The sequence below is a fragment of the Diplotaxodon limnothrissa genome, linkage group LG12 (genome assembly GCF_057381915.1).
Source record: "Diplotaxodon limnothrissa isolate DT_005_m linkage group LG12, D_limnothrissa_male_GT1.1, whole genome shotgun sequence".
NCBI classification, from domain to species: domain Eukaryota; kingdom Metazoa; phylum Chordata; class Actinopteri; order Cichliformes; family Cichlidae; genus Diplotaxodon; species Diplotaxodon limnothrissa.
The window spans coordinates 40,292,351-40,303,167 of NC_140607.1; the positions used below are offsets into that span (position 1 = coordinate 40,292,351).

Genomic DNA, 10,817 nt, shown 5'->3' on the forward strand with positions numbered 1-10,817 from the left:
ACCACCTGTCACTGCGGACAGCTGCAAACTGGGGCAGTATCCAGCCCCGCCTTCCTGGAGTCCAGTTCCACAGCTGGAGCCGAGCATCGTGCCATCTCTCAGCCTCAGGCAGGGAAGTACCACAACCCGACACCCCCCCCAAAGTGACAATCGCCAAGTTTTTCCTACCAGTATAAACACCCTAACCAGCGGCGACCCTGAAGCACTGACCAGCTACTGAAAGCATCCAGATGTTTGTGACCTGCCGGTTTACCTGAAGTCTTTTAATCAGCCGTCATCATGCAGGAGCAGGTGTGTAGATGTTGCTCAGCGTCCTGCAGCCTCTGGAGAAATAAAGCGAGACGGTCCGAGCTCGGCTCAGAGTCTGTGTTTGTTTGTGAGATGGCAGAGATGATTAAACTGAGACGCTCGGTCCTCCGACTCTTCCTCTTTATTAAAATCTTCCTGCTGATGAAACCGGAGCGGGATCAGTACCATGCCTGACACACACTCAGCGTCCACTTCATTAGGAACACCTCCTCACTAATGTCTCGTTTACTTTCAGAAAATCATAATTTTATCACCTGAAGCTTTCAGATCAGTTTTCACCTGAGACACCTTCGTACACACCTGCTCAGGTTATTTCATCCGTGTGTCTGTCTGTCTGCAAGCACACCTGTCTGTGTGACAGCCACTCACCTGTCTGTCTTCAAGTTGATTCTTGATGAGCTGATTAAACGGGCGATCAAACATTCCTCCTCCTCAGCTCCTCTCTTCTTACTGTATTTCCTTTTGTTCCCTTCCTCTTCTCGTTAATCCTCCTCTTCCTCAGCGAGCCTCCTTCTGTTTCTCCTCTAATCCCTCTCCTCATCCCCTTTTCTTTTCTCTCTCAAAGATCTGTCGCTCTGATGGCTCAGCCCTCCCTCTCGCTCTCTCTCTCTGGATCAGGTGGTAAAACGGTTCATCTGACGGTTGATAGCGAGGGGTGAATAACCCCGCTAGTCACATGACTGGCATCTGATCCTGACAGGAAACAAACTTTTTTCCTCTGAGATTTAATATTGATATTCTGCACCTGCTCAGGTAAACAAAGGTGTCAGTCACAAATAAACGAAATGGCCAGGAATGGGTTGATGGGCGGAGACCACGTCCCCCGGTCTGACAGGAGGTGGAGTCTTTGAGCTATGAGCTGATGATGTGGTGGTTCTAGTTCAGGTCCACCTGCAGCTCTGTGAGAGCCTTTTAGCCAAACGTTACATCGCTGCTCAGTAAAAAGATCCCTGATGATTAAATTATAAAATATATGCAACAAATTTATGAAATCATTGGAGCATTACAGCAAAAACGACCATCAGGGTCAGTGTTGGGTTTAGATTTTATTATTGTCATTTGTATTAGGAAATATTTAACCATATATTCTTAGAGGTGTATAATCAATTGTGTAGTGATAGGTTGTGTGATCTTTAACAGGCTGCAAAGGCTTGGTGTGTATTCCACACTAGAATGCACACCCACATCCTGGGAGCACGGGAGAGGTCGTACCTTGTCTTCATTGTTTTATGGTAGGATTAACGTAGCTACGTCTGTTCTAGTCTAAGTGCTTTTCTGTTTAGATGAACTGCTGGACTTCCTCACCGGGGGGGGGTCTACCCTCTTCCTGACCAAGGATGTTTGCCTTCATGTTATATGACCCTTTGATCAGCAGTACCACACACACACACACACACACACACACACACACACACACACACACACACACACACACACACACAGTATTCTTTGTTTACATGTATACCTATGTAAGATGCTATATGTTAATGACCCTATGCATATTCATGTAGCCACAATAAAAGGAGTGCTGTGGGGAAACCTGGCTGAGAGTCTGACAGAGGTCAAGTGGTGGAACGACGCTTGGCTCCAGCCAGGTCTCCCTCATGCATGAGTAAACCAGAGAACTTTGGTGCCTTGAGTCTTGCTTTTTGCTGCGTAGCAGATTGTCCTTAACGTTCCAGCGAATAGGTTCGAGCTACAAACCTATCAGTCAGATCCTGATGGAAACTTCCTATAATCTCAGGAATCTTTCTGCTTTTACTGGCTAGTTTGAAGAGAGTTTTTAGAGCTACGCTTCTTTTGCATCACTGCTGTGCTGTCGGCTCCTTAGGACTGCCACATGTTTTAGTTTATGGCAAATATCTGAGACCTCTGAGGCTTCGCCCCAGCAGGAACGCATCCCAAGCCCATCCTGTGCTTCCAGGACACCTGGATCAAGGCCACTGTCCTGCAGCGAGGCTCCACATATGAGCGCACGGCCTCCTGCAGCACCTCGGCTCCATCCAGTCCATCCTGACTCTAAACCCACCCTGCTCCTCACACAGCTGTTGAGTCCCAGAGTCCCAGATTGTAGTCAATGTGGGAACACCTGGGAGTCCAGTTCCTGCTCTCAGCCACGGGTTGTTTCACTCACCTGCTGAGCTTGCACACGTGGTTGGCATCACTGGGCAGCAACTGATGGCACCTTTCTTGGCTGCTAACCCAAAGCACATTGTGCGCTGTCAGCCCTGCGTGCTGCACAATAACATTTACTGTTATTTACACTTAGCTAGATTATTGCAATGGTGTTGTGTTTATTATGTTGCTCTCTTTTTTGCTTGTTTTCTCTTCTTTTTTTCACCTGTTGAGGTCATGTCTGTCCCGTCTCTAACTACTGAAAATAAAATAAAATAAATAACAAAGGTTAATCCAATGGACCGATATGGCAAGGCCGTGATGATGCACTTGGTAAAGTAAATCTGTTGGGCATCTTGGCCTTCAGACAATAATTCTAATGGCTAAAGAACCAAATCAAATAGGCAAAAGAAAACAAACAAACTAAAAACTGATGGCAGAAGATTGGTTTGGCCTACCCCTGACCAACTGCCACTCCCTCAGCCTGGGCCTGTTGGAGGTGACTTCCTGTTAAAAGGGGGTTCCCCGGACCTTCAGTGCTCATTAAGAATCTCAGAGGTCAGGTGATTTTTGTCTCCGGGGAAGCAGAATGAACAAAGGTCACGGTTACATGTAAACATAGCTGGACTGGCCATCGGGCATACCGGGCAAACGCCCGGTATGCCTCGTTTTTATGGGCCGATGGGTTTTTTTTCCCGTTTTTAACCGTAACGGTATAAACAATGAAAGGTGGTGGATTGGCCAGATGCTGGGAGATGTGTAAAGATAACTCAGTTGTTTGGTGGTGGCTATCGCGGAGCTGCCACAGATTCAGTAACATTAGCAAGTGGTGGAGGCCAGCAGGTGGATGACGGAAAGGCAGGAGGAGCAGAGACCCGAAGCAGCCGCCGGTCCGAGTGTCAGGAGAACTGAACTTCAGGTTCAGCAGCACGTTTAAGCTTGATCAGCTGTTGTTAAAATTTATTTAATATTAATTTCTAGTATCAGCTGATGTTTGCTGGAGCCACAGCTGTAAAGCTGCTGGTCATGATGTCGGTTTGGATATGTGGTGAGAGGGAAACATGCAGATGAAACCAGGAGATGTCCTTACTGAACCATCAGAGCTGAACAGGTGATGGAGAAACAGGTTTACCTTTTAGGTGACATGGATGAGTTGAAGTTATGAACTGTTTCTGAGAGACAAATGACACCAGGATCCTTTTCTAAGCAGCTGACAGCTGGTAACTGTGCAGGGGCGGATCTAGCAAAGTGTTGCCAGGGGGGCACAAGGAAATACTTTTCTCTCTTATTTTCATTTAAAATGTCTCGCTTTTAACAAATAATTATCTGAATCTTACAACAAACGTTTTGATCTGCTGTAAAATGCATAGAAATCCATTATTGTACATAGTAATTTTTTTCAAATTCAAATTCTAATTTTATTTGTCACACACACACAACCATACACAGTATGACATGGGGATGAAATGCTTGTAGCTGTACAATGCCCAACCATTAAATGACAGAAAAAAGTTTTACAGTATCTACAATTTACAGGTTACTACAAAATTTAAAAATTAACTTAGAAATTTACAGTAAAAAATGTGCAAAAAATGTGCAAATAGCAGAAAGGGTCCAATCATAATTTCTTCAGAAGTAAGTACTGTATATGATGCCAGTATTTTCCCACATTTTCTAGATTCTGTACCAGTACTGTGTAAAATTCTTTCTCACCTGTCTTTCTGTCTCCTTTCACTTTGTAAAGGTTGCCATGTTAGAAAACATATTTTGCCCTGCCATGCTGTTTATTGATGTGGCAAATGAATAGTTTATGAAAATATATCTAAATCTGTCATCAGTAATCAGTAATGATCATGTCTCACCTCTAGTCTCCTCTGTCTTAATTTCAGGTTTTCACCATGTGCTGTAGATAGTTCAGGAGGTTAACTCGACCAAGCAGTCTGCTTCCAGGTACTGTTTAAATTCAAATTCAAATTTTATTTGTCACGTACACAGTCATACACAGTACGATATGTAGTGAAATGCTTTGACAACTGCTCGTGACCTAAAGAAAACAAAAAAGGGAAAAGGCTATGAATAAGATAGGAAATAAATATGAAAAATTAAAAAGGGTAAATTTAACTAGGAAGGAATAAAATATAAATTAAGATTAAAAATGAAATAACTGTACAACACAAATTAGAATGAAGGGTAAATTTAACTGGGAGAATAAGATAAAATATATAAATTAAAGTTGAAAATAAAATAACTGTACAACAAAATACACAATATAGAACTATATAAGAATGTATGAAGAAATATAAATAAATATATACACAATAACAGCAGCTGTACAAGTATTAACTGGAAATGAAGAATATAATGTCCAGTGTTGTGCAATCCACATTATGTCTTGTAGAATACCAGAATATGCAGGATGGTGTAGGTTTAAGTTTATTAGACTGATACATATATACCAACAACACAGTGTACATCACTGTGACAACAGCGTTTGTTTCCATTCAAAGGCTTTATGGTTTTTCCTATAATACCTGGTGGGCCGGTCTCTAGTCAAAATGCCCGGGCCGATTTTTTGTTCCAGTCCAGCCCTGCATGTAAACACCTGTGACCTTTAACCTTCTATCTTTACATTTATTTACATCATCATCCAATGACTGTAAGATTGCCTTTCCAGTCAGGGTCACGTTTTTTTGTTTTTTTTAACGACTTCCTAAACGTCATCAACGCGCGCCAGCAGCCGGGGGGGGGAAAGCAGAGAAGATGGCGGACGTGGTGAATGTCGGAGTGAACCTGGATGCGTTTTCTCACGCCATCAGCGGCATCCAGGCGCTGCGCTCCAGCGTGAGCCGCGTGTTCGAGTTCCTGAAGGACGGCATGAAGAATCGCGAGACGCTGGAGGGTCGAGAGAAGCAGTTTATATCCGAATTCCAGGAAAACCTAGAGGCGGTCAACAGAGACCTCAAGTGAGTCCAAACACTGTCCGTCAGGATCCAGCCTACAGAAAAACACACTAACCCCCAGACCAGGGTCCATTCATATTTCTGCCGATTTAAGAGTTAATACACAAAGACATGCTGACAGACCAGGGTCCATTCATATTTCTGCTGATTTAAGAGTTAATACACAAAGACATGCTGACGGACCAGGGTCCGTTCATATTTCTGCTGATTTAAGAGTTAATACACAAAGACATGCTGACAGACTCATAACAGACCAGGGTCCATTCATATTTCTGCTGATTTAAGAGTTAATACACAAAGACATGCTGACAGAAGAGGGTCCATTCAGATACATAATTTTCTTAGGGATTGATAAAGCATTCTGATTCCTGATTCTAACAGCTGCCAAGCACCTACTGTCGCTGTGTCGTTGGTGTGGAAACTTGAAATACTGTCCAAAGGGAATTCTGGATCCTCAGAGCAGATATGCATCTTCCTCACGGGAATTATTAAAATATAAAGTTCATTTTCTGAATACATCCTAAACTGAAGGCGACTTTCCGTGCCACAGAGCAACACTTGGAGTGTATTTTGAGACAAGACAGCAGCTGATGGTCAGGATGATTTTAGGTCCATGTTTACTGAGAGTCTAAGTGTAATCAGCCATGCTCGAGCAGGCTGAAGTGAGCCTGACCTCTGACTGTTATTTTATGACTTTTTAATCCTAAACACGTTTTTACGGTTTGACTTTCTCTGGCGACTGAAAATCCGTCTCTCTGTCTGTCTGTCAGTGAGCTGGAGCGTCTCAGCGGATTGGTTGGTCGCCCCTCAGAGTCCCACCCCCTCCATAACAGCGGTCTGCTGAGTCTGGACCCGGTGCAGGATAAAACTCCTCTGTACTCTCAGCTGCTGCAGGCATACAAGTGGTCCAACAAGGTAACCGCTAACGTGCACTTCCTGTTCACTGATGATCAACGTTCCCTCTAATGTTTCATGAACACACAAACTCCCTGAGCGTCCCTTGGACCACTGTGAGCAACATCAGACGTGTGCAGTGTGGTCACGCCAGCATCCAAGTCACATAGGTTTATTAAAGTAATCAAATTACAGTATTTATGTTAGACTACTTTAAATTAACTGCTTTAGCCCACTTACAATGACAATTAAAAACAATCTTGTTCATGACCTGTAGCATGTTAACACTATTGGAAGGAAAAATAACTTGAACTCCAAGTTTGAAAACAAAGCTTTCTTTCTTTATTTTTCATAAAGCTCTGACTTGTATTCTGAGTCTGTGGTCTGGGAGAGAGTCTGTAACTCTGTCTGCAAATACAGTAAACAATGACCAATGTTGGGCAGTTAATTATATAGTTACTTCTTCAAAAAAGTAACTGAGTTATGCAAACAAAGCTTTTTGCAGCTGTTTACCTAAAAATGCAGCCAAAGCGTTTTTAAATAAACATTTCAAACTATTTACAGAACAATCAGCTGTTCTGCATCAACTCTGATGCCACACAGATTATTTGTGCCGCTCCAAAAAATAATTTCTGTCCACTATGAGACGAAGGAGAACAACAGCCTGATACCTGCAGGCCTGACAGCAGCAGATGTGTCACTGCTGTAACACCTGTAACACTCAGCAGGCGCCTCATTGTTCTGACACACAACAACACTACTGACTACACTACACACTGACTACACACTGACTACACACTAACTACACACTGACTACACACTGACTACACACTGACTACACACTAACTACACACTGACTACACACTAACTACACACTGACTACACACTCACTACACACTAACTACACACTGACTACACACTGACTACACACTGACTACACACTCACTACACACTGACTACACACTGACTACACACTAACTACACACTGACTACACACTGACTACACACTAACTACACACTGACTACACACTAACTACACACTGACTACACACTCACTACACACTAACTACACACTGACTACACACTCACTACACACTCACTACACACTGACTACACACTAACTACACACTCACTACACACTGACTACACACTGACTACACACTAACTACACACTGACTACACACTGACTACACACTGACGACACACTGACTACACACTAACTACACACTGACGACACACTGACTACACACTGACTACACACTGAGAGGCTGGGGGAGGGGTGTTGTTTTTGCTCAGGGGGTTTTCCTTATAAAACGCCGTTTTTACCGTTTCTTCCTGCAGTAAATATAAACAACGACAGTATTCAGGAAGAAAAACAAACATTGCAGATATTTTATCATAACTCTGGTTTTACGTGGCCGATCAACACAATTTAAAAACTGGTATAAAGTCCACACTTTGTCCGTCAGTTGTTCGTCTGTGCTGCTCACATCTCCAATGGTTGTACACGTTGTCATTAACGTGGCTTCACTCCACATCAGCCGCTTTGCTAGCTAAACACCGGTGTCGGCACATAAGGACGCTGTCAGAGCCTGTCAGCGACGTTGATTAGCTGCGTATCTATACGAATGTGAATCGCATCATTGGCTGGACTGTGGGATAAGGTGGCATCGTTCTGATCCCATACGGGAGCAGCCAGTCACTGACTAACACTGCAGAACAGGATTGTTAAAGTTTTCATTTTAATTTCAATTCAGGTTAGATTTTTTTTTCTGTGCGCAGAGACGTGCCAGCAGTGCGCAATTGCGCACGCACGCAGCTTAGAGGGAACATTGCTGATGAGGACCTCAGAGCAACCGCCCTGTTCACAGCGAGATCAAAGTGGACCTGAACCTGGACATTTCCCCACGGAGCCCTGCTGTGACACACCGTCACAGATTTAACAATTCAAGAAAGGCATGTTTAGCACCATCATAGCTAACTGAGCGGAGGAGACGACAGCTGAGCGTCAGTGTAGCGGGGTCGCTGTCTCCTGCCGTTCATGAGCGGTCCGTGCCTTTAGCAGAGAGTAGCTCTGTTGGCTGGCTGGTCTGAAACAGGACGTGCCTCTTGTTCGCTGTAATGTTCGGGTTTGCAGACACGTCATGATGAGGACTGTTTGAGTCAGGTGACCCGGTGCCATCAGCACTGTGCATCTCATATTTCATGACTTTGGGCGTATTCATCAAATACTGGCTTTTGGGGCGTGTTGGATCAAAAGAAATAAATATAACCACTTTTACCTCGAACCGGAGAAGCCACAGAAATTAAAGTAGCTACGACACACTGGATCGCCTAGCAACACAATTGTTTTTACACATGTTGGCGTGAAGGCTGCTGTAATGTGAGCCAGCTGGGTGAGTGATAGATAAATATGTAGGGACTGTAACTGGAATTAAAGACTTGTGGTTACTGCGGGGTCGAAGATGGATGTTGAGCTGGAGTGAGGGCTGGGCCATGTATCGAATATACTTAACGAGTTTGTCCACATACGATGGTTAAAATGGCGTTATCGTAACCATCGAGTATGGGTTGCCATGGAAATATTACGGTGTCTGCACGTTTTTTTTTTCTCCCACACACTGCGAATGCATCATTAATCCCCCCGCCCAACCTCAAAACCTTCTACCTAACACACCGTGCTGAGCGTGCGTGTTTCAGTCATACCAGATAGGGAAATATGGCGACGGTGGGAGTTTCCACACGCCATGGGACACAAACCTGCTGTGTCGGTTTTATCATCGCTGTTTGGACTTCAGCTTCTGTCGTGTGAGGTTTTTTATTTGACTGTTTCACATGTTATAAGCACAAAGGACGACCTTTGTAACCTCAGTTGTTTGTTTTGTTTCGGTTTGTTAAAGTCGAGTGTTGACCGCAGACAGACGTGGTTGTGACAAGCCTCTGTGTGCAGCTGATGGTTCGTAGCGTTTTCAGACCAACAGAATCAGCCCCCGCCTCTGATACCCACTGTGTCAGCTGTGTCTCATTAATCAGCGAGTTCTTGATCGCGACTCTTCAGCTGCTCTGAGCGTGTCAGGTGCTTTGATGTTGGTCCACAGCTGGAGCTCATGGAGCTGCCACCACAGACCAAGCCAGCGGCGGCCCTCGTTTACGAAGGCTGAAGATGAGTCCTTCCACCGTCGCCGTCGTGTTTGCAAAAACATGGACGTGATAAAACCACTCCCTGTAAACTGGTCAGGGACCACCCACCCGGACGCTGCCTCCATGTTTTTACTGCCTGACAGTCAGACAGACAGAGGACACTGGGATTGTCCTCGTGTGGACACTTGTGAGGTCGGATGCAGGCTGAGCGTCTTTGAGTGTGAGGAAAACGTTTAATCCATGTTTAGAGGCCCCGCCTACCGTCAAATCCTCACGCTGTGTTTGTGTGTATGTGTAGTTGCAGTATCACGCTAGCTTGGCCTCCAGTTTGTTGAACCAGCAGTCGCTGAAGCGATCAGCCAATCAGATGGGAGCATCAGCCAAGAGACGGCCCAAAGTCCAACCCAGTACTCTGGTACTGCCTCCACAGTGAGTACTATTGCACAAAATACTACAACAGTGCTACAGTAAACTATTTCACACCTTTATGCTGCGGTTCCCCTGGTTTATCCTTTCACACTAACACACGGGCACCTGTCACACCTGTCACAGGTACGTGGATGATGTCATCTCTCGCATCGGCAGGCTGTTTCCTGATATGACCATTGAGCTGTTTAGACCCAACGGGACGTCGGCTGTGCTGCTGGTAGTAGAATACACATTTAAACACACTTTGTGCCCACAGGTGTTTTCAGATCAGGTAACATGTGTCTGTCTCACCTGTCTCCGTCCCAGGTGACTCTGGGGAAGGTGCTGAAGGCCATCGTTGTGATGCGGTCGCTGTTTATCGACAGAACCATCGTTCGAGGATTCAACGAAAACGTTTACAACGAGGAAGGAAAGGTGAGTGTTCGCCTGACAGGTAACAGCTGATTATGTGTCCCAGGTAACCACGGTAACCTGTTCTTTTGTCCTCGTCAGCTGGATATCTGGACCAAGTCCCAGTACCAGGTGTTTCAGAAGGTAAGAGATCTCAGATGCATAGAAGTTGATATGTGGGCCTAGCATTCGGAGCCCTGATTAGCCAGGTGCTTGCAGGTAACAGACCACGCCACCACCGCCCTGCTGCACTACCAGCTGCCTCAGATGCCAGACGTCGTTGTGCGGTCTTTCATGGTGAGAGTAATCGGGCACCAGAGTAATCTGATTACCCTCTGTCGTTGCCTGTCTGTGTCTGACCCCTCTGTGTCGCCCTCTCAGACCTGGCTGCGGAGCTACATAAAGCTCTTCCAGTCGTCATGTCAGCGTTGTGGCCGTTTCCTGCAGGACGGACTTCCTCCCACATGGAGGGACTTTAGGACCCTGGAGGCGTTTCATGACACCTGTCGCATGTAACAGGACACTTCCTGTTTATCTGTAAAGTTTTTCTTTATGTAAAGGTGTTTCAATAAAGTTTGT

The 10,817-nt window shown here is 45.1% G+C and overlaps 1 protein-coding gene across 1 annotated transcript; it reads left to right on the plus strand.

The window, feature by feature from the left end:
• Positions 1 to 5,178: 5,178 nt before the first annotated feature.
• med27 (mediator complex subunit 27) lies at positions 5,179 to 10,817 on the plus strand. The gene is made up of 8 exons (XM_085366990.1): positions 5,179 to 5,387; positions 6,155 to 6,299; positions 9,718 to 9,848; positions 9,972 to 10,065; positions 10,155 to 10,262; positions 10,341 to 10,382; positions 10,458 to 10,535; positions 10,620 to 10,817. The coding sequence occupies exons 1-8, from the start codon at positions 5,185 to 5,187 to the stop codon at positions 10,752 to 10,754; spliced, it is 936 nt and encodes a 311-aa protein (XP_085223116.1). The 5' UTR covers positions 5,179 to 5,184; the 3' UTR covers positions 10,755 to 10,817.

What these genes read in the sequence shown, in the direction of transcription:
- med27 (XM_085366990.1), top strand. Translation starts at nt 5,185, where the DNA reads ATGGCGGACGTGGTGAATGTCGGAGTGAACCTGGATGCGTTTTCTCAC. An exon ending in ACTCTGGTACTGCCTCCACA is followed by an intron (nt 9,849 to 9,971) that starts GTGAGTACTATT and finishes CACCTGTCACAG; the next exon opens with GTACGTGGATGATGTCATCT. An exon ending in TCGTTGTGCGGTCTTTCATG is followed by an intron (nt 10,536 to 10,619) that starts GTGAGAGTAATC and finishes TCGCCCTCTCAG; the next exon opens with ACCTGGCTGCGGAGCTACAT.